The sequence below is a fragment of the Benincasa hispida genome, chromosome 1, assembly GCF_027475165.1.
Source record: "Benincasa hispida cultivar pf3 chromosome 1, pf3_genome.v1.1, whole genome shotgun sequence".
Classification (NCBI taxonomy): domain Eukaryota; kingdom Viridiplantae; phylum Streptophyta; class Magnoliopsida; order Cucurbitales; family Cucurbitaceae; genus Benincasa; species Benincasa hispida.
Genome location: NC_143478.1, coordinates 100,652,462 through 100,677,234, shown reverse-complemented (window position 1 = coordinate 100,677,234; position 24,773 = coordinate 100,652,462). Strand labels below are relative to the sequence as shown.

General features: G+C 37.3%; 1 protein-coding gene across 3 annotated transcripts; it reads right to left on the bottom strand.

Annotated features, from left to right (window-relative positions):
* Positions 1-241: 241 nt before the first annotated feature.
* LOC120089655 (putative complex I intermediate-associated protein 30) lies at positions 242-24,629 on the bottom strand. Of its 3 annotated transcripts, XM_090307934.1 has the most exons (10): positions 23,948-24,542; positions 19,860-19,955; positions 19,578-19,691; positions 18,431-18,785; positions 17,914-18,088; positions 17,408-17,458; positions 16,777-16,868; positions 2,021-2,101; positions 1,802-1,900; positions 242-543 (listed from the first exon to the last, which is right to left on the bottom strand). In XM_090307934.1, the coding sequence occupies exons 5-10, from the start codon at positions 18,008-18,010 to the stop codon at positions 355-357; spliced, it is 609 nt and encodes a 202-aa protein (XP_090164060.1). In that variant the 5' UTR covers positions 18,011-18,088; positions 18,431-18,785; positions 19,578-19,691; positions 19,860-19,955; positions 23,948-24,542; the 3' UTR covers positions 242-354. The 3 variants fall into 3 exon arrangements, with proteins under 3 accessions (XP_090164060.1, XP_038902965.1, XP_090164063.1); XM_039047037.2 differs by lacking the exons at positions 17,914-18,088; positions 18,431-18,785 and having other exon boundaries at positions 23,948-24,629; XM_090307937.1 differs by lacking the exons at positions 18,431-18,785; positions 19,578-19,691; positions 19,860-19,955; positions 23,948-24,542 and having other exon boundaries at positions 17,914-18,338.
* Between the last annotated feature and the right edge of the window lie 144 nt (positions 24,630-24,773).

The window sequence follows — 24,773 nt, the reverse complement described above, 5'->3', positions numbered from 1 at the left end:
ACTTGGAAATTAAAACTTGATCATAATTAAGGTCCCGATTGATAACTATTTGATTTTTTGTCTTGTTTTTAAAATTAAGTCTATATCACCCACATTTCTTACCATGATTTGTATAGTTCTTATGTACAATGATTGAATTGTTGCCAAATTCCAAAAACAAAAACAATTTTTTGAAAGAACTATTTCTCATTTGACTTGGTTTTTTAAACCATTAGTTAAAAATAAATAACAAAGAAAGAAATTTGGAAGTGGAAGTAGTACTCATAGACTTAAATTTTAAAACAATAATAAAAAACAAAATGATTATCAAACGGACCTAAGTTTTTCCCGATATGTAAGAAAACCAAAACTGACTCACTGAGTTCTCAAGGCTTTGATCCAATCAATCTCCACTTTAAAGTCACCAGGGCCAGATGTAGCACCAGGGACGCCAGCAGCAGCATTAACCGATAAAGACAAGCCAACGATACGGGATGGATTCATTTCCAACTCCGAATCTATTACATTCCCTCTCCATGTTGGTAAATATCGATCAAGAGGAATCTGAATATTCAGAAAAGAATTACATTTCGATTATTAAATCAGACAATGACTTGCATCCATAGTATTGAATTTCTGTCAACTATTTACACGTTTACATGAGTTTGATATCGACATGAAGGATGAATCGATATTTCTATATATCGTAGAAAGATTCATGAAACATAAAAAATAAACAATAAAATGTCACTAAATATATAAATCATAGACGTGTTAACTTGTTTAAAAAAAATTTATTTACTAATTTAAATTTATTTTCTGAATTTTTTGTTTTTATAATTTTTCTATAAATATCCACTGACATCGACAATTTGGTAAAAATTAAGAGTTTGATATTTTTATTGGCATCGACATTTTAAACATGTCTAATCTTTTCTCCTTCCCTTTTGTTCTTTCGCAAGCTTTCAACAGGATCTTTTTCTCATATTCTTCATTAAAGTAAGCTTTATGGTTACCCTTCAACCGGTTCTTCTTTGTTGGAATCTTCATCTAAGACGAGCATTTCCCCTTGGTTGGTTCATTTTTGCTTTCGTTTAGAGTTTGTCATTGAGTTGGATGGAAAGCACTTGTAGTATTGACCACAATTTTTTTTTTCTTATGCTCATAGAGCTTATCTTCTGGAAAAAAAGGAAATATGTTCGTGTTTCATCAAACTTTTTTGGAATGTTTTATTTTGGTTGGAACAATCCCTTGCCTCTCTGAATCGAGTTAAGCATTTGATGCTTGTAGAAAATGACTGTTTTAGAATTCTTAAAGTTCTAACCATTCTAGTTAGTTCGTTGAGATTTCTTTCCAATATAATGGTGGTTGCCAAGAACTCAATTCTGGTCGATTTCAAGGAACAGGATGGAGGTTTTTGTTCTTTATAATATTTGATGTGGGAGCATTCGTTGAACTATAGTTGCCCATAAGCCATAGAACCTCCTCTACTATAGTTGCAGATAATTTGGTTGGCTATTGTGTGTGCATTTTTCAAGACTCCTTGGGGTGAATGTAACGGCTGTCTTTTTAGGGATTCCTCCACTACTTTTGATCGTTTTATGGATTTGGTTCTTTCTAATGCTTTTTTCTTTGGTGTAAATCAAAAGATCCTTCTATTCATCATAGTTCATCTTTTTTCTTTCCACTTGGAGAGCTTTCTTGTAATCACCTTTAGGTGTAGGGGTCTTCCCTATTTCATTCGAAATGTTTCTTTATAAAAATAAAAAATAAAATAAAATCCATAGAACCAGTTTAAGCTATGAAATGGAAGGCCACTTGCCTTGGCAATATACCAATCGCCTTTAGGCGCTAGAATAAATGCTTGCCAGGAATTATCTTCCTCCTGTCCTGGTGAGTTTACCCAATTCTCTGTATAAATCTGTGCGAAGGAATTTGCTGATGTTCAGATAAAATACTTCAAAGTTATCAATTCACTAAAGAAGGCAAAACATTTACATCATTGAACATAAAATCAGATCTTGAAGAAAGAAAAACTTACAGTGGATATATAGCATCGTCCATCTCCTTTAACTTTCATTGCAATCGAATCATACAAATCCAAATCGATAAAGCCATCAAACTGAAGTAGGAAACATAGAAGATTAAGCAAAAGTGCGTACAACAGATATTGTAGACAAAATGGAAATCTCTCTGCTCTTAACAAGAAATAAATTTGAAAAGTCTACTAAAGAAATACATAAAGTATAAATCAAATTCTGTGGTCATGTATAAGAACCAAAACCTGTATGAGAGAGATCATCTATGAATTTTATATTTACCATAAGGGGATTCAAAAGAAATGGAACCAATTCAAAGCTATAATTAAAAATTCTTTGGGGAGTATAAGAAGATAGATGCGAGAGAGAATAATCTATGGGTGCACCAAAGCCAAAAGAAAATAACAGTGGAGAAGCAATTAACAGAAATCAATTGAAAGGAGGCATATACTTCTTCAATCAACTTTTTCTTTTCTTTTCTTTTCTTTTAACAAGAGAATCTTTTCATTGAAAAGTTAAATTGAGGCTAATGCTCAAAAGATATCAAATAAAAAAAGTGTAATAAACGAAAGTTACAAAGAGAATAAAAGTGTTACTAAGAGAAAGCAAACCAGATAAAAAACAAACCTAACAAACTAAAAACCCATAAAATAAACTGCTTATAAAACTCCTAGTGGCTTGAAGGAATCGACTATGAATCTTGCTACAGTCTCCAGAAAAAGTTCTGAAAGTTTTGCTTAAAAAATATAGACCACCTTTAATCAAACACATTAGCTGACCTTTTGCAACATCATGTTTGCAAGAGACTTGACTTTGAACTTCTCGATAAGTTGGAATGAACTTCAATTAATTCCAGCTTGTATTCAAGAATCTCCAACTTTCTTTTAAGATGCAATTCTTTACAAATAGCCGATATTGCATCAAGCGAATCAGTATTTCACTCCATAAATGAAACAACTAATACATGAAAGGGAAGAATGAATGCCTTTAAAGAGAATTCACACCGCCTCTATTAGTGATTACTAGATGGGAGAAAGGCCAATAAACTTCCAAAGCATCCCAAAAAGATGGCTAATCTTGGAAAATACAGCAACCTCAAACAATGGTAAGGCAATACTGAAGACAAGAAGAATCCAATTAGTTCCAAATAACCGTAATTAATCCAGAACTGAAAACGTCCTCATTGGAAAGGGCCAAATAAAAATACCCTAAAAGGATGGTTTGTTCCCTTCCCCACAGTCATTCCACAACGTTGCAAAATGAGGCTCGGTGTGTCTGTCAATTTGTTTCCATGGCCCTATAGATGAGTGGAGGTAGAATGTGCTCGGTTTCGTACCATAATACGAAGACCCAAAATTTAGCAATAATTAGTCTTCTCCGAAGAGCACATTATTCAGTTATCTAATGCCATACCCACTCTGCTAAAAAAGAATTCTTCAGTTGGATATCCACAATACCAGGGCGTCCATTATTGATGGGACGTTTGACCACCTCCCATTTAGTGAGATGGTAACCTTTCTTTCCTTTCCCCCCTTTCCAAAGAAAAATTATGAATAGTTTTTCAATTTATGCAGCTACCTCGATAGGGATGTAAAAAGAGAGAATAACTAGGTAGATTAGCCAAAGCCGCTTGTACAAGAGTGTCTTCCTTCCTTAGATATATGAGATGTATCATTGGAAGAGATATAATGTATCTCGAGGGGGTCGTTTAACACTTTGTAATGCTGTATTGGCAAACCTTCCAACATACTACATGTCAATCTTCCACATGCCCAGCTCAGTTATTGCCGAATTAGAAAGATTAATGTGCATTTTTTTCTGGGAAGGACAGAAAGGCAGCAAGATACATCATCTAGTCAAGTGGGATATAGCTTCAAAAGCATTGTCAGATGGTGGTCTTGGGATAGGAAATCTGAAAAACAGAAACTGTTGTTGCTTTTTAAATGGAATTGGCGGTTTATGGAGCCTGATGCATTTTGGTGTAAAATTGTACAAAGCATGGTGTTGATACTTATCATTGGCATACAGCTGGAAAATTTGGATCGAGTCTACGCAGCCCATGGATTAATATTTCAAAAATCTGGAACAATTTCGATAAATATGTAGCTCACATTTTGGGAAATGGCTTGATGGTTTCTTTTTGGAGTGATCCTTGGTGCATGGATCGGCCCTTCAAGATAACATTTCCTCATCTATTTCGGGTTGCCTCCACCCCAAATGATAATGTAAATAAATGCTCACCGGAATATAGCAACCTCCTCATGGAATTTACTCTTCCGTGGACCTCTTAAAGGAGGAGATTTCAGAATTCCAACAGCTGTTTGATGAAAAAGACAGAGTAGAAATAGAAAATAGCACACACAAAGTTTACGTGAAAAAACCCTAATCAGGGAGAAAAAACCACGAGATAAAGAATTCTTATTAGAAGACTGATACAAAGTATACACAGCGACTACCAGCTTAAATAGAAAAAGGGAAACCCTAGGGTACAAGGAAAAAGACAGAAATACCCCTAGAGTAAAAAAAACCCTAGTTTCAACACTCTCCCTCAAGTTGGGGCGTAAATGACAATAAGAACCAACTTGCTAACACAAGAGTCAAACAACTATCTGGGCAGTTCCTTCTTTAGGACATCTACAATCTGTTGGCTGGAAGGAACATAGAGAATACAAATGTTGCCACTGTCAAGCCTCTCCTTAATGAAATGCCGATCAATCTTCACATGCTTTGTTCTGTCATGCTGAACTGGGTTATTTGTTATGCTTATTGCGGCTTTGTTATCACAATAGAATTTCATGGGACCAATGTGACCTCGATCAAGGTCACTTAAAATCTTTTCAAGCCAAATTTCTTCACATATCCCCAAACTCATGGCCTTGTACTCAGCTTCGGCACTACTTTTGGCAACAACCCCTTGTTTCTTACTCCTCCATGTGACAAGGTTACCCCACACGAAGGTACAATATCCTGATGTCAACTTTCTATCTACCACAGAACCTGCCCAATCTACATCTGTGTATGCCTCGATGCATCGTCTATCAGTTTTCCTGAACATCAAGCCTCTCCCTGGAGACATTTTTAGATACCTCAGGATGCGCTCCACCGCCCTCATATGTTCTTCGTAGGGAGATTGCATAAACTGACTCACCACACTAACTGCATATGAAATGTCTGGTCTAGTATGAGAGAGGTAGATTAGCTTTCCAACAAACCACTGATATCTCTCTTTATTAACTGGTACACCTTCACTTATATTACTTAATTTCGCATTCACCTCTATAGGGGTGTCAACTGGTTTGCAGCCTGCCATACTTGTGTCCTTAAGCAAGTCCAGAGTATATTTCCGTTGGGAAACTGAAACTCTTCTCTCGATCGAGCTACCTCCATTCCAAGGAAGTACCTTAGTTTTCCAAGGTCCTTGATTTCAAATTCCTCAACCATTTTCCTCGTTAAGCAGTCAATCTCTGAAACATCATCACCTGAAATGACAATATCATCAACATATACAATCAAAACTGCAATCTTCCCAGATACTGACCTATTAGTGAAGAGAGCGTGGTTTGAGTGTCCCTGACTATACCCTTGTGACTTTACAAAGGTAGTGAATCTGTCAAACCAGACTCTCGGGGACTGTTTTAACCCATACAAGGACTTCTTTAGTCTACATACTCGGTGGTTAAACTGTTTCTCGAATCCTGGGGGAGGACTCATGTAGACTTCTTCCTCCAACTCTCCGTTAAGAAAGACATTCTTCACATTAAACTGGTGAAGAGGTCAGTCTTTGTTAACTGCAACTGAGAGCAGAACCCATGCTGTATTCAGCTTTGCTACTGGTGAAAAAGTCTCAGAATAATCAAACCCGAGGGTTTTAGTAAAACCTCTAGCAACCAATCTGGCCTTGTATCTATCAATTGTTCCATCGGGCCTATACTTTACTGTGAACACCCATTTACATCCAACTGCTTTATGTCCATTTAGAAAAGTAACTTGGTCCCACGTATGATTTTTCTCAAGTGCCCCCATTTCTTCCATGACTGCAGCCATTCGGGAATCTCCATTGCTGTGTGTATACTGTTCGGTATTACCACTGTGTCTAGGCTCGTAGTGAGGGCTTTGAACCCAGGAGACAAGTTGTTATAAGACAAGTAACTCTGTAGTGGATATTTCGTACACGATCTGGTACCTTTTCTCACGGAAATCGGAAGGTCAAGAGATGCATCACGGTCTTTATTCTCCTCGGACTTCATACTGCACTCAACCTCTTGCTCATAGGTCTCATGCTCTGTCATCTCTTTTCCACTCTCAACGGTGTTTTCTGCTGGAATAGGTGACATTTCTTTTCCAGTTTCAACAATGTTCTCTATTGGAACAAGTGTCTCACAATCATCACTCCCTGTCTCGGTCACAATGTTTCTAGTGCAATCATACTTGCTGTCATTGTCTTCCCTGTTTTTGCTCTCATTATTTTCAACACAAGCATCAGTTTTATCAAAATTATTACCATCAGGAGGAATAAAAGTACTAGTACCTGGAACTGACACCCATTTTGACTCCTGGACTGAAGCCGGAGAAATAACAGGTAGCGCTATTTCCTTTCTGACATTCCTCCTATAATATGTGATCCATGAGATTTGTTGGTAGGTAGGATGGATTCATTGGTACTTATGTCAAGAATGGGTTCAAGTAAGACAAATAGACTCGGATCCCAATTGGTTTCTTCACTAGTATTCTCTCCCTGAAGGGAACCATTGGGAAAGAATGGATGATCTTCCAAGAATGTCACATCCATTGAGACAAAGTATTTCCTGGAAGAGGGATGATAACACTTGTACCCACGTTGATGAAGAGGATACCCCATAAAGACACATTTCTGGGCACGAGGAGTAAACTTGGTTCGGTTAGGACCATGAGTATGGACGAACACAACACACCCAAATACCCGAAGGGGAACATCAGAAATAAGTCGATTATTAGGGTAGGTCACTTTAAAGTAATCTAGGAGGGTTTGGAATTTTAGAGCTCGGGACGGCATTCGATTTATCAGATGGGCTGCTGTCAGAACAGCATCCCCCCATAAATTGGACAGAAGAGAAATTAACAACATAAAAGACCGAGCAACTTCGATGAGGTGACGGTTTTTCTGTTCGACCACTCCATTTTGTTGAGGAGTGTACGCACAGGAACTCTGATGGACTATTCCTTTTGAGATTAAGAACTCCCTAAAGGAATTATTAAAGTATTCCCGACCATTGTCACTACAGAGAATAGCAATTTTTGCATTGAATTGGGTTTCTATGGAGTAGTAGAACTGTTGGAAGACCAATGTAACTTCAGATTTATCTGTCAGAAGAAAAACCCAGATTAACCTAGTATGGTCATCAATGAAGGTTCAAACCACCACTTGCCAGTGACAGTAGTAACAAGTGACAGACCCCAAACATCGCTATGGAAAAGGGTGAATGATTTGGAAGGCTTATAAAGCTGAGATTTTAATGATGCACAGGGTTGTTTGGCTTGGACACATACATCACAATTTAACTTAGAAATATTAACATTATGAAAAAGATGGGGAAACAAATAATTCATATAATGGAAATTAGGGTGCCCAAGGCGATAGTGCCATAACATATAGTCAATTTCAAACACAAAAAAATGAGATGAAAGTAAACTAGTCCTATCACATATCCTAGATGAGGCTTCTTCAGTGAGTAAATAGAGCCTCCTGTCATGCCGGACAGTGCCAATCGTCATCCCCAAGTTCAGATCCTAAAAAACAACAGCATCAAGTGAGAAGATAACACGACATTTCAAGTCCCTTGTAATTTTACTAACAGATAAAAGATTGTAAGAGACTTTTGGCACATGCAACACATCTTGGAGAACTAAGCCCTCAAAGGGCGACAACCGTCCTTTTCCGGCAACAGTGGCAAAAGACCCATCAGCAATTCTGATCCTCTCATTTCCAGCACTTGATTGATAAGAAAGAAACTTTTCGGAAGAGCCAGTCAAGTGGTCTGTAGCCCCTGAATCTAAAATCCATGGTTTACTACCAGTCATGCTAACAAAGCCGGAGGAGTGAAGAGTACCTGATTGGGCGATTACACTTACGTCTACTGTACCAGAAGTGCTCCGACTGTTTTCCTGATTCTGAGATTGTGTATCTCCAGTTGCTGATTCACCTACCAGTGCCCAACCTGACTGTCGTTTTTTACCATTCGGCGGACGGCCATGCAACTTCCAACATTGATCTTTCGTGTGCCAGGAATTCTTGCAATGTTCACACACTGGAGTCGGCTTACTGTTCTGTTTATCATGGACAGGGCCTGAGGTTTTGAAAGTAGCAGAATCTGTTGGCATCACAAGCGTATTATTCATTGCCCTAGACCTGTCTTCCTTAAGACGTACTTCAGAGCAAACTTATATTAAGGATGGTATTGGACGAGTTCCCAATATACGACTTCGTACTACATCAAACTTAGAGTTTAGTCTGGCAAGAAAGTCGTATAGACGGTCGGTTTCCTCAGACTGATAATGCAAGACTCCTCCACATGGACAATTCCAAATCATCTCACGACACAAATTCATCTCTTGCTAAAGAAGTGACAGTTTATTGAAGTATGCTATAACATCCATTGCCCTTTGCTTATACTCATGAACTTTCTTATGTAAGGTATATAACCGAGAAGCGTTCTGTCTTTTGAAGTAAAGCTTTTGGACTACCTCCCAAATATCTCGAGTCGTGGCTGCATATAGTAGGGGTTTTCCAATCTGAGGTTTCATACTCCTACCAAAATAGACCGGAACAGAGAGTCTTCTCCCTTCCAAATTCGTTCTTGGGGGTCGCCTGGTCTTGGTTTTGGTATCTCACCCGTCAGATATCCAAATTTGTGACGACCCTCAAGAGCCATTTTAATGGATTGGGACCGAGGGAAATAATTATCATCATTTAATTTTTCTCCTACAATAAAGCTAGAAGAGTTGCCTATTGCTCCAGAGAATAAATTTGAAGAGTATGCAGGAAAAGAAGTTACCGAATTTCAGGGTAAATCGGTTGATTCTGGTTTAGATCTGACTGGACATTGGATGTCGATCCCAGTGTTTCCCCAATGGCAGCTATCTGTTGCTGGAACATCTCATTCTGCTGCTTAATCTGTAGTTGCAACTGAGTAAACTGGTCTTGGATTATACTCCCTTGGTCCCGACGATGGGACAATAATTCTTCCCCTCCAAACCCACCAATGATCGACGATGACTGTCCCAAACTACTATTCACATCCAGCTGGAACATAGGATCCCGATTGATGAAGTGACAGCCACTGGTTGGATCCATTCCCGATTGATTCGGCTAATGAAATAAGCTGCGACTCAGACCAACTCCAGCGCCATTGACAGCGCGTCGATCAGGGAACCTCGGTTCGCGCCGACTCGAGGGACTGGCTGGAACCGACTGGACGAAGCCGCTGGACCGATCTGCACGAAAGGGACGGCACCGGTTGGAGGTTGCGTTACTTGGAAAACGTCGAACGGCTGTGTCGACTTCAACCTTTGCGGCACGGAAGAAATCGGATGGACCTACTATGGATCGCTGATCGTCTACATCTGTGGTGACTCGGATGAAATCTGGAGAAAATTAACCAGTTGGTCGGATCTGATCGGCTGGTCGAGTCTGGTCGACTGTTCATCACGTTGAAGATGGGGAAGGGCAGATTGGAAATATCGATCAATATCGTTTTAGATAACAATGGCTATATCTGTGCCATTGGTTTGGGATTCTCCTATTGGGTTTTCCTCAATGGTGGCAAGAGTTTCGTCTCCATGCTCTGATACCATGATGAAAAAGACAAGAGTAGCGATAGAAAATAGCACACACAAAGTTTACGTGGAAAAACCCTAATCAAGGAGAAAAAACCACGGGATAAAGAATTCTTATTAGAAGACTGATACGAAGTATACACAGCGACTACCAACTTAAATAGAAAAAAGGGAAACCCTAGAGTACAAGGAAAAAGACAGAAATGCTCCTAAAGTAAAAAACCCTAATTTCAACATTGTTAAGTAATTTTGAAGGGAAAAGATTATCCCAATCCCCTAATTCTAGAATTTTGTCTTTGGAATCATCAGGCAAGTTCACTATTAAATCGCTTTCCAAACATTTAATTGCTTCATCTTCTATGGATAACGACATTTTTCGGGCTTTATGGAAGTCTAAAAGCCCCAAAAGAATTAGTATTCTGGTATAGATCATGATCTACAGCACCCTCAACTGTGCAGAAAAGTCATTATTTATCTCCTTCCATTTGCCCTCTTTGCTTAGCATCCAGTGAGAACCTACAACATTTATTTTTTCAATGCCCTTTCTCTAGTAAGTTCTAGTGGAAGTTGTTCTCATTTTTATGTGTCTTGGGTTTTTGGAAATTCTTTTTGAGATAATGTTTCACAATTGCTAAGTGGTCCTCACTTTCACGCAAAACTCAAGTTTTATGGTCAAATGCAGTTCGAGTTATATTGTCAAAACTTTTGTTTGAACGGAATGAAAGAATCTTTCATGACAAACCCGATTGATGATTGGTTTCATAATAGGAAAGATGATGTGGTTATTAAGCTTGACATGGAAAAGGTAGATGCTAGGAAGCACAGACATTTCTAATTATGCAGAGAATCGGTATCAGATACGGATACGTCCAGATACGTGATTTGAAGTATCTGGTTTTTTTATTTTTATTTTTAATTTTCAGATAAGCATATTTGCTTCCAGATATGTGAAGAGGATACGTGGGTCAATTTTTTTTTTTCCAAATTTAAGCCCAATCACTTAAAAGGCCCAACCCACAACCCATTTTATTTTAGTGCATGTTTAGGAGTGATTTTAAAATCATCAAAAATCACTTTTTTCATTTTTAAAATCACTCGAAAACATATTTTTAATTACTCAAAATTAATTTAGTTTTCAAATTTACACTTTTGAATGCAATTTTCATATCAAAATTAGTTTTGAAGGATTAAACATGTTTCACGATGATTTGAAAATGACAAAAGTGATTTCAACCGTTTTAAAATCACTTCCAAACATAAAAGTCCACTTAAATTAAGCAATCCAAAACAAAATAATTAAAAATGATAAAAACATAAAAAATTTAAAAGAAATCCGAAATGTAATTAAATCTTCATTCTTTCCTTCTCTCTCACTATTTAAATCATGATTCATACCCCCTTCATCCTCAATTTCATTCTTCAATCTTCATCTTCTACTTCTTTCCTATTGTCTACTCTAGTTGCTCAACAATCACTTGACGTTACTAGATTTTTTTTCAAGTTTCCACTTTTTTTTTAATCTATTTAATCTAACTTAAAATAAGTATTATAGCAATTAACTAGATATTGTGTGTGTATGTGTGTATATATATAATGTATCTTCAACGTATCTATATCTTAGTTTTTTTAGAAATTAACGTATCACCGTATCGTATCGTATATGTATCATGTATCCGTATCTGTGGCTGTGCTTCTTAGAGTAGATGTTGTTCTGCAAGCCAAAGGTTTTGGGGTTGTTTGGCACTTGTGGATTCAAGGTTGCATATCTAGCGCCAACTTTTCAATCATTATTAACGGCAGGCCTCGTGGCAGGATTATACTTTCTCGTGATACTAGACAAGGTGACCCCCTCTCTCCTTTCCTTTTCATCCTCGTGGCTGACTGCTTTAGTCATTTCTTGGACCATAGTTTGACTAAGAAATTGATTGTTACGCACCCTATTGGTGATTCCTTTTTTTTAAGTCATCTTCAATTTGCTCATGATACCTTGCTTTTCTCTACTACTAATCGATCGGCTTTGACTCATCTGTTTGAGGTTATTCATGTCTTTGAACAAGCATCTGGTTTGTCCATTAATTTCTCTAAGAGTGAGTTGTTGGGGGGTTAACCTTCTCGAGGATGATTTGGACTGGATGGTGAATTAATTTGGATGCAAAGAGGCCATTGGCCCACGACTTATCTTGGTCTCCCATTGTGAGATAACTCCAATTCTATGAGGTTTTGGCACCCCGTTGTTGAGAGAATTCAACAGAAGCTCCATAACTAGAAGTATGCTTATATATCTAAAGGCGGAAGGCATACTCTCATCCAAACCACCCTTTCAAGCTTGCCTACATACTACCTCTCTCTTTTCCGTGCCCTTACTGATGTTATTAATAGATTGGAGAAATTGATTCGTGACTTTCTTTGGGAGGGTTCCCGTGGTGAGGATGGCATGCATAATGTGAATTGGGCAACCACTCAGCGTCCTAAGCTTTTGGGCGGCCTTGGTATAGGTAACTTTCGATGTCATAATTATGCTCTTCTGCAAATGGATTTGGTCGTTTTACATGAACATAATGCATTATGGAGGCAACTTATTGTGGCTAAACATTACTTTCCTTCATGTATATGGCCATCTATTACTCGTACTTTGGCCAAATCCTCGTGGAGGTTTATTTGTCAGACCGTTGATCTGGTTGCTTCTCGCACTAAATGCTCCCTTGGCACGGGCTCTACTATTTCTTTTTGCGAAGGCCATTGGCTTAGTTGTGGTGTTCTCTCTGTGGTTTTCCCTTGTTTGTTTCGGCTTACTAGGTCTCCCGATATTATGGTGGCTGAGGTGTAGCTTACGGATTCTAAGGCTTGGAACCTGCATCTTTGTCGTAATCTTCGTGATTCTAAAATTCACGAATGGGCTTTGTTATCTCTATTATTGTCTACTGTCGAATTTCGTGATGTGCCCGATTCGTGGAGATGGTTAGTTGGCCCATCTTCGTTTTTGGTAAAATCTCTCATTGATGACTTAATGGTTTTGTGAGGGATTTATACTCTATCATCTGGTGGGATCATTACCCTAAAAAAATTAAAATTTTCTATTGGGAGCTTAGTCATAGTGCCATCAATACTACAGATCATCTCCAACGCCGCATGCCTTATATGTCTCTCTCCTTCTTGGTGTGTTATGTGCAACGTTCAGGCTGAGTCCCCTGCTCATCTGTTCATACATTGTTCCTTTGCCTCCGACTTCTAGAACGATATTTTGGACACTTTGGGTGGTCAATCTTTTGTTCCCATGATATTTTGGACATTCTTGACTCCCTTTTGGTGAGACACCCTTTTATTGCCACAAAGAAGACAACTTGGCTGGCTATTCTGGTTTTTTTTTAGACCTTATGGGGTGAATGTAATAAGCGTCTCTTTAGGGACTCCATCTCATCTTTTGACTCTTTTATTGATCTTGTTATATCTATTGCTTTTTATTGGTGCAAATTTGGACACCCTTTTAAGAACTTTACTCCTTATTTAGTTTCCAATTGGAAATCTTTTTGTAATCACCTCTATAAGTGTCTGGGGTTTCCCATATTGTATTTTTTCAATGAAATGTTTCTTCACTAAAAAAAATGACAAACCCATTGATTGGTTAGAGCGTTTTGCTTCAGCACGGCTTCTAGCATCTTCATGGAGTTCACAATCCAAGTTCTTTGCTGATTACTCTACACAAGACATATGCCTAAATTGGAGTACCTTTATTTCTAACACTTAATTATGTTGCTTATATTTTAAGTCTTTGTGATGTTTTGTCAATGACTTATATGTCCCATTTTGAGGTTTTTTTGTAATAGGAAATGATGAGGGTGCTAAGATTGCATTAACCTAGTTGAGATAATCTGGTACATCTATTGATCCTTAGTTCTCTTGAGTTGTATGACTCTTTATTTCCTTGTAATTTGAGCACTTGTTTCTTTTCATCTGTAAAACTCTTAGGTTTGAGAAAGAATCAGAATGCTCTATTCATTCACCAAAGATATGAATATATACAAGAGTACAAAGCATAGAAAAGGAAAATATCACAAAATATTTACAAAAATGGAAAACCCTAACTATAGAATTATAACACTCCCCCTCAAGTTGGAGCATATATGTTAATCATGCCCAACTTGCTACATAGATAATCTATACGTCTTCCATCCAATGCTTTCGTGAAGATATCTCCTAATTGTTCTCCAGTCTTCACATATCCTGTAGATACCAACCCTTGTTGAATTTTCTCACGTACAAAATGGGAATCAATTTCAATATGTTTAGTCCTTTCATGAAAAACTGGATTAGAAGCAATATGAAGTGCTGCTTGATTATCATACCACAACTTTGTCGGTGTAGTGATTTCAAATCCCAACTCAACAAGAAGTTCATATATCCAAATCAATTCACACAGATTGTGCCATTGCTCTATATTTTGATTCTGCACTTGAACATGACACCACATTTTGCTTCTTACTCTTCCAAAAAATCAAATTACCACCAACAAAAACACAATACCCTGAGGTTGATCTTCTGTCTTCTTTAGATCCTGCCCAATCGGCGTCTGAGAAATATTCAATATTAGTATGACCATAATCCTTATATAATAAACCACACCCGAGAGCAGCCTTCAAATAACAAAGAATCTGTTCCAATGCAGCCCAATGATCAACTGTAGGGCATGACATGTACTGACTCACAATACTTACTGAATAGGCTATGTCGGATCGAGTAACTGTAAACGTATCACAAAACCCTAAACGTATCACAAATGGGTTCTAAATTCTCAAACCCTAAGGTTCACAAAAACCCTAAGTTTATTTAGAGAGCTCTGATACCATGTAAAACTCTTAGGTTTGAGAAAGAATCAGAATGCTCTATTCATTCACCAAAGATATGAATATATACAAGAGTACAAAACATAGAAAAGAAAAATATCACAAAATATTTACAAGAATGGAAAACCCTAACTATAGAATTATAACATCATTATATCAATAAAAAGTCTGTTTCCGTTTCAAAAAAATATATATGAGATGTTGCCCATCATAAAAGTCTCTTTTTCACTTTTCCAACTACCGGAGCCAAAAAGATGTTCTTGGCTTGCCATGTAAAGGGATGCCACAAGTATGTGTCGGCCCCCTATTATCCACTTTGCAGCCATGTTTCAATGCCCAATAAGAGTCATAATGATCTTCAAGATTAATCCCCAAGAATTTTGACTTAGGTCCGATGCATCCCCAAATTCTTTGGTAGCGTCAAAAAGATTTTTGTTTTCTCCATTTAATGGAAGACCAACTTTCAATGAGAAAAATGAAAGAACGTTGAAAAGATGAAAAGATGGTGTTGGAAAGATTGTCGAGAAGAATCTCTTCATGTGAAGAAAAGAGAATAGTGAAATTCACATGTGTTTTTTTCCACAAAAATCCCCTTGATTAACACCACCTGTTCCGCAGCCATCAACATACAACTCAAGCAATGAACCATAAGAATGAAAAGAAAGGGTGATAAAGAATCAACTCTGTGAAAGTTCCTTGAAAGGAAGTCCCAATCAACCATATCAAAGGTCTCTTCAATATCCTATTTTATGGCCACCCCTTACCTTTCTTTCTAGCCCATTCATCAATTAGTACATTCACAATAAGAGAGACATCCAGAATGTGCCTCTTGCAACAAAGGTGGATTGGAATTCAATGATAATGAAAGGAAAAACAGTTTTCGATATTTTTGATAAAACTCTAGCAATAATTTTATAAATGTAGGAGGTGAGGCTACTGGGTCTATAATCACCCACCGACTTAGCAACAACTTTCTTGTAAATCAGGCCAATGTAGGTTTCATTGAGATTAGCATTGATTAGGGAGGCAACTCTTGCCCTTTTTCTTAGTAAATAACTGCTCATGAAATGCCACAGATTCGACCACACTGTCTCTGTCATTTAGGAGGCTAACCCATAGATAAAAGTAAACCTCAACAATAGTGCGTTTTCTTCCCTTTAGCTGCCATTGGTCTATGGAAGAAACTAGAATTTGCATCACCTTCATTTTCAACAAGCCATTTAGCCTTGCATCTGTCTCCAAAGAGCTTCCTTTTTAATCGATAAGGAAAGAACATCCTCCTTGATACTTGATAGCAGTTCTTTTCCTTTTGTCTTCATCATTAAAGGAGCCTGTTTTTCCTTTAACATCAAGCAAAAGTAATTCCTTGGTAAGAAACACTATCCGATCTGTGATTCTGCCCGAAGGTAGTATTGTTTCAGTCCTTAATCACTGACTACAGATTTTGATGCCATCCATTGCTTTGACGAGAAATAAAAATCAACCCATTTTCCAGCTAGGGTGATTGAGCCAGCCATCGACAAATCTGAAAGGCATCAGGCCCTATTTTTCGTTTCCAAGAATAAGGCAAATAGAGAAGTGGTCGGATGTAATCCTTTCAAGTCTCCGGAAATTGCACTTGAAAACTTGGCAATGATACCAACTCAAATAAGAAATCTACCGATGCGGTTAAGAGTAAAAGGAATGGAACGAATCTTTAATCATTCCACATTTGATGGCTTTATAGATACAGTTTTATTTAATGCTCTCGATTGGTACAAATATTCATGCCCTTATAAAGAGTATAGTGTTTCTACTTTAATTTATAATTGGAGATCATTATTGTAATCCACCAATGCTGGTTGGGAAGCTTGATATTTCCTTTTGTAAATGTCATGATATTCTGTTTCTTTCTGAAAAGAAAAAAAAATAGAAAGGATGGAGTGCAAATTACAATCTTAGAGGTCCCAACTTCTCTAGCTTTTCATAACATTCATGATACAAGCCACGTACCACAAGAAAGGGTTTATTATTCTTGTAACTGTGCATGTCAGCATCTACAGGTCTATAATAATAGCATACCAAATAAATAAATAGATCTAAAGACAATTCGGAAAACATTTCACCTTTTTGGAGCGCATTCCACAAAACCCACTCCTGGTTATGTTCCATTTTGAATTCCCACTTACATCCAAGGAGAGGTTCCCAGAGAATACTCCTATAGAAGATATATTTAGTATAAGGTGAATAAATAAAAGTAGTAACAGATAAACCTGAAAATAAGTTGGTAGAAATCATGTGACGGACTACAGAGGAAGTGATAATTTTCCTAGTGCTTGTGGAATGAATATAGTAGAAAGTGAATATTGAACCGCAGTTCCTGACTTTTACCATTATAAGATTTCTCGGACCTCCTCAATCAGAGAACCTTCCAATCACTCGTAAATCAGATTCTCAGATCTCATAAAAGCTTAAACAGTGCTTCAGGAAATTCTCTTTTTTCTTTTCATTTATCAATGAAAACTTGTTTGTTATTATATGTATAGATAACAGTACTGCAGGTGAAGTATATGTTTTAGAGAGATAAAAGAACATATAATATAAAGCAATGGCAACGACCAACTATTATATTTAGATGTAAGTACTTCAGGTGCAATATATTTTTAGAGAGAGAGGAAATATATTATAGGGCAATACCAACAACCATCAAGGTGATAATTTGTATTTAAACGAGAGAGACAATTTGCTATACAGTACCGCGAAGCTCATTTCCAGTTTCACTGATTTCCAAAGATGCTGAAGACAATCCTGAAAGCAATCAAATGAAAACACTAAATATTTTATTCCAATGATTATTAAAATAAACCCTTAAACAGCTTACTGCTTGTTGTAATAAGTTATTGACAAGAAGTAAGCGAATTACATGATTTTAGCATATGCCTTAATGAAAAGTTTAGTATCCTTAAAAAAATTGATTTTAGCTAATAAAAGATTTGAACTGTTTACCATTCTTATTGCACTTCAAAAAAAAAAAGGCAAAAATATACTTTTAAGTCCTTGAGGTTCGGACTTAGTATCCATTTAGCACTATGTTTCAAAATGGACATTTTTAGTCCAAAGATTTGCAAAATAGTTATAAATGGTCCTTGAACTCTTTAAGCGGTCATTTGACTAGTGAAAAGGTGTTATAGCAATTAAGATGCTAACTGTACATTGTTTATGTGGCAAAATATGTTAGTTTAACAATATTTTTTATGACTGACTTCCTCTCTCTCCATCCATTCTCTCCTTTTCCCCTTCTCTGCCAAGTCTTGTCAATGCCGCCGCCGCCTCCTTGCCTGTCGCAATCTCATCCTTCATTGCTGATCTATTTGAAAGGGCATTCCAGATCCATGAGGAGCAATCATTTATTATTCCTCATGGATTTGGAAACTAAATCTGAAATGCATATGCAAAGAAACCAAATTTTAATATCTTCTTTCAATTCTAAGAATAGCTCATTTTCTTTTTTTTTTTTGGGGATTTTCTTTTAGAATAGCATTTGTTGGAAATCTCGTAACTTTTCCAATTAAATCGGGATGGATTTTTGTTGGTCATTGATTTCCAAATCAACCCTTCTAATTTTTCCTCAAACTCAAGATGGGGACAAAAGAAAAGAAACTAAAATTAAAGTTGGATTGATTATACTTTTTTCTTCCCTTTTCAATGGGGTAATTGGAAAATTTTGCTTTACATTTTAGAATAAATTTAGAGCAACTTGAAGTTGACTTGCTTTCCTACCAAAATGTGTTTTCACCAAGCTTCGCTGCCCACATCAAGATTTCACCCACCAAAATTAGTTCTCTTTCATGGCCATCGATTTTGTTGCTTTGTTATAAAGTAGTTTGTCTTCTTCCCAAGATCTTTGTTTCTATTATTTTGATTCAACAATTTGGATCCACGAATTGTTTGACTAACGATGTCATTTTCACTTCCGTCGCCACCATCATCTTCAAGAATACATGAAACACCAAAAAAGTTTGGAAACTGGAGCAAAATTTGATGTGGAGTGAGGCAAAGATGGGTTCTGATGCTCTTGATCTCTTACCAGCGATAAAACATGCTTGCTTCAGTGAGATGTTCTTCTCTTGGTGTGCTTATACAAAAAAGCAGCAACAAAAAGAAGAAAGAGAGGGAATGGAGAAGGGAAGGGTAAAGAAAAAAGGAAAAAAAATACAACTTAATTACAATAGACATCTACTCTAAATCTCAAGAACTAAAAGTGTATTTTTACTCTAATGTAAAATATGACACCTCATTTTAAAATGGTGCACATTAGTATGTCACATCATTTTTCTGTTAGTCAAATAATGGTCAACTTAACTCAGTGACCATTTAAAACCATTTTTCAAACTTCAGTGAGTAAAAGTGTCTCTTTTGAAACTTATAGGCCAAATACTCTAGCATATTATGTCACTTTTCCGTTGGTCAAATTTAACGTTGGAACTATTTAGAATTCCTTTCTAAACCTCATGAACTAAAATATCCCTTTTAAAACTCTAAGAAACCACATAGACATCTACTCTAAATCTCAAGAACTAAAAGTGTATTTTTACTCTAATGTAAAATATGACACCTCATTTTAAAATGGTGCACATTAGTATGTCACATCATTTTTCTGTTAGTCAAATAATGGTCAACTTAACTCAGTGACCATTTAAAACCATTTTTCAAACTTCAGTGAGTAAAAGTGTCTCTTTTGAAACTTATAGGCCAAATACACACAACCACACAACCCCACCCCCCCACCAAATATATATATGTAGAACCTAAAATGGGGATAAAAGAAGTGAATATGAATTGACATGAAATCAAAATGCTAAATATCTTTCCTTTCCCTCATATACATAGAAATACATAAATGATAAATAGCCTAATACACACATACCTCCATATTCAGAATCTGAATATAAATGCCATTTCTTAACTTCTTGCTTGGAATTGAAGTTGAATATGTATTTTTCAGTAGGTGGTATCCACTCCTCAACATTCCAAGCGAGAGCTATGACATTCCAAAAAAAGGCCATTAATAGTCATCAATCGTACAAGGTGGCACATACAACTAAGGGTTAGAGAAGGTAACTAAGTAGGTAAAGCTCACTTAATTGGTATTTATAGAAAGATAATGTTGAACTCTGAAACTGGTAGATATAGCACTAATTAAAATAACCTCTTTTTGTTGTATTTACAGAGGCTTTCCAGAGTGCTCGTAATTTTGACATCTTTCACACCCAGTCAAGCTCTTACAATAGAAGGTACTTCAGACCTGAATAGCCATAAAAGAAGATAAAATCCCCATAATAAAACATAGAATTTTCCTTTCAAACAAACAAGCTTCACTCCATACGATATTTAAGTTATAAACATACTCAAAATCAAACCAATGTACTTGCTTATTTCCCACTTATGCTTCTGCTTTTCCCTATAACACATAGCGGTTGGACTATTTCTGTTAATAAGTTTTTTTCTTAGTTGGTTGTCGTTTCTTAGTTTAATTGTTAGTTTATAGGTAGTACCTGCCTTGAAGCCTACATGTCTCTTGCAGCATGGTGCTTAAGCATATTTGGCAAGCACAGTAGACATCAATAAAGAGCCACCTAGAATCGACTATATGATGTTATGGAGGGATATCATAGATGTTTTCCTTAAAGATCTCCCTGCGACGCTTCCAACTCAACAAATGGACTTCTATTAGATCTGCTATCTAGGACAATCGCATTGTAAATCAACTTATCGAATGGCAGTCGTCAAGCAGAAGAAGTTCGTTCAAGGTGCAGTTGGAGGAACTTAAGGACAAGGGATTTATTCATTCTAGTGCGTCCCTTGAGGTACACTAGTTTTTTTTTGCGAAGAAAAAAGTGGTTCACTCGGACTTTCTATTGATTATTGAGAGTTAAACAAGATGCATTGTCTTTTTCGGTAGCTCAAACATAAGAACTCCAGAGTTAAGTGTGCTTGACTTGGAGTAATTTTATGTTGGGTGACTAATGACCCTCATTTATATAGCATATTTACCCCTAAAGCAATATAGAAGAAGAGCATAGATAAAGAACTTCGTTGTTCGACCCAAGACATCGGGCGACGTCTATAAAACCACTAGATTGTGTACTGATTTATTTAAGTTTGAATTAGCCAGAGACATTTAGGTTTAGTTGCATAGACTCCTAAAAGTGCTCTAAAAAAAGGTTGGATAGGAGGAAAATTCAGTTTACTGTGCAAAGTGTAAGGTAGGTTGCAAGCACAAAGGGAGCATAATTTCCTTAACAGGCTGAAACAAATTTGAATCCCTCTTTCTTTTATTCATTTCTTTTATCAACCTTAAACAAGCCTGTCTTGAGTAGCATTCCCATTTATTTATTCTCTCTTTTTAGAGCCCCAGGTGAGGTGTGTAATTGTCTGGAGAGGTTGATATGCGACTTCCATTGGAAAGGGGTCGATGAAGAAAAGGTAAAGGCTCAACCTAATTAGATGCGAGGTGATCAAAAAACCAGTTTCTTTGGGGGATCTTGAAATTGGTAACCCAAGGATTCGTAATAAAGCTCTTTTAGCCATGTGGTTGTGGCGCTTTTATGCAGAGCCCAATTCTCTTTGGCGTAGGATTATTGTTAGTAAACATGGGCCTTACCTTTTTCTAGTGGATGGATAAAGGGATTAAAGACACCTACCGGAATCCTTGGAAAGATATCTCAAGAGAGCTCCCTACATATGTGCATTGGGTACGATGTGTGGTGGGGGAAGGGAGAAACGTATTTTTTAGAAGATCACCGGTGGAAGAGAGCCCTCTCTGTGGTTTATTCCCCCAATTATAGCATTTTTCTTCATTTAAAAATCATTTTGTGTCTGATTTTTTCATGTGGACTGGGAGCTCTTGTACGTTTTCCTTCGGGTTACGTCGTGCTCTTTCCGATAGGGAAACGATGGACATGGTGGCTCTCCTTTCTCTTCTTGAGAGTCACCCCTTTTGTCTTGGGAGGTGAGATGTGAGAGTTTGGAGTCCTAATCCTCTGACTAAGTTCACGTGTAAGTCTTTTTTCCAGTGTCTGATTAAACCTACTCCGCTGGAAGAGTCTATCTTTTTATCGTTGTGGAGGATTAAGATTCCTAGAAAGGTGAGATTCTTCACTTGGCAGGTTCTTCACGATCGTATTAGTACGTTGGACAGGCTCCTGAGAAAGATGCCTTCGTTGATTGGGCCTTTCTATTTTATTCTTTGTCGGAAGACAGAGGAAGATCTAGACCATATTCTTTGGCATTGTGAGTTTGCAAGGTTTGTCTGAGACTCGTTTTTTCAGACGTTTGGGATGACGTGAGCTCGTTACAAAGTTGTCAGAGCTACGATTGAGGAGTTCCTCCTCAATCCGCCTTTTGGGAAAGATGTCAGTTTCTCTGGCTTGCTAGTACTTGTGCTATTATTTGGGTGTTGTGGGGTGAGAGGAATAGCATAATGTTTAGGGGAGTTGAGAGGGATGCTAGAGAAATTTGGTCTTTTGTTCGTTTTCATGTTTCTCATTAGGCTTCGATTTCGAAGGCTTTTTGTAGTTTACCTTTAGACTTGATCTCGTATAGTTGGAGTCCCTTCTTGTAGAGGGAATCTCCCTTTTTTGTGGGTTGGTATTTGTACGCCCGTGTACTCTTTCATTTTTTTCTCAATGAAAGTTGTTATTCTTATAATAATAATAATAAAATTTATAAAAAAAATATATATATTTCTTGGCTACTTTGGTCACAAACTTTGAGCAAGTAGAGGAGGGGAGATGTTTGCTTACTAATTGGATTTTGCAAACCGTTCCATTGGGAATCAATACTTGGAGTACTTCCATTTTATTACTTGGTTGACGGTATACACTTGCATTGAGGCTGATTTTCATTTCAAAAGATTTTTACTTTAACTAACCCATGCACGATGTCTGTCTTGCCCATCAGTGACCTTCTGAAAACTTTTCTAAGAAACACATAAGTGAGGACAAAACACGTTGAAATAATTCGTGTTGATTTATAAGGACTTGTGTCTTCACCCTTGCAAGCCATTCAAGACAAGTAAAGAGACATGACCAAATTGCAAGGGAATCATGAGTTATCTGATCATCTTAATTTTCTAATCTAGGCTTGGAGCTTTACGAATGGAATCAATGAGAAACCTCTTCTAGTACAATCTAGTTTTGGAACGAACCAAGACAGAAGCTAGAGGGCATGTGACACCTAGGTAAAGGAGGGGTATATGGATGATCTGATATGACGTCTAAATGACAAGAATCCTGAGGATATACAAGTATGGTTAAGAAATATTTTAGAGAATTGATAATTACTACCCATATCAACAAGATGCTTTTTTGGTGGGTCAATCTTCGGGACTCCAAAGTAAGCATATTTGGCTTGGGTCAATCTTATATTAGACGACCTCCAAGGAATTTTACTAGGAAATATGTTAGGACAAAACATGCTAAAAAGACTTGTGTTGGTAATGTGAGGAAAACGTTCACTCTCGCAATTTGACACAAGTAACTAATGTGGCCAGGTCGCACGTGATGCAAGCGAATGTTGGAGTTGTGTAACAAATCTAGACTTTGAGCTATAGTCTAAATTGTCCTTCCATGACTTGACGGAAGAAGGCTTCTCAATCAACACGTGCCTGCCATGACGAACGGACATGTATAACCGATCCTCGAGCTAAAGGACCTACTAAGCCTCGTGGACAACGATGAACTTCTCGTCTGTTAGGGGAGATGAGCCCCAATGGCGCGTAGAGATGTCCACGGGGCTTCCCTGTCCCCACGAAATTCCTCGTGGGGATCGGGGCCGGAATTTCCTGCAGGAAAAATTCTCCATCTTGTTCTTTCTACCACTTTTTCGTTTAATTTTAGCCAAGTAATTTTTGTTAACAATCTCAAAAACAACAAAATAAGACACCGACGTGCTTATGAACTTAAAATTCAAAAGCAATAAAATTAGACACAACAAACTCAAACTAAGATTGCGAATATTTAGGTTATAGATTCGAAAAGCATATAGTCAGAGCCAATTTAAAAAATTAAATGATGCTATCCAACTCTCCGTGTGAAATCATTTCTCTTTAAAAACAAAGTCATGTAGCCCCAATGAGAACCAGTATTCATTTGGGTTTGATTCAATGAAGGATTTCAACTCACTCACGCAAACAAACAAAATAGAATGATAACAACAAAGTGTTCTCCCTTCATTTGCTTGAAAATTTACACAAACTTAAAATCCAAAAATGTAGAATGATTTCAAAATGAGTACCTTGGAGAAGATGAGACAGAGGAGACAAGCAACTGAAACTAAAAGAGGAGAGAGACGGGCAGCTGGTGGAATCGCGACTTGCCGATGAATCGAGAACGACAAAGGTTGGGTGGCAGGCATGGGGGGCAAGCGGCGGGCGCTGGGCTGTGAACCAAAGACTGAAGAAAATAGAGTGAAGCGAGAGGGGGGCGTGCGGCTGGGAAATGTGCGAGGGGGAAAGCGAGAGTGGAAGTGAGAGGGTGGGAGGGGAGGCGAGAGGTTGAGCTAATAAATGATAAATAATAAAAGATCAGAAGAGAGAGAAAGTGTATACGGTGTTGTGAAGAAAAAAATACATTGTGCGGATCCCAACCCAAAAGGATTTCACGATATAAATAAAAGATTACTCGATTGGGAGTAAAGAAAAAAGGCTAACAGATCCTATGGACTCAATTAGCCAGATTTTACACGTCGTTGCCGACTGGGTAAAGTCACGTCGAAATTTAGGAGACATTGCGTCGCTTATGGTCAGGGATGATTCGACGCAAGGGGTGGAGTCGCGCCACCGGTATCGTTAAGAAAAAGGCTGAAGGCTGCTGCTAGAGATTTTAAGAATGGTTTAGATGATGTCATAAATAAGCTTTTTCTTGTTACTTTCTTCTCTTTTTTCTTGTTATTTTCTTCCTTTAGGATTTAGGGTACTCGTAATTGGGTCACGTTGTAAAGGGTTGAATATATATATATACACAAAATATTTAATTATATAAAAATCTATATAATGAATAATATGTTGTTTTTAGTTTAAAATAACAACAATAATTTTGCTCTAGAATCTTAAGCTAGAACG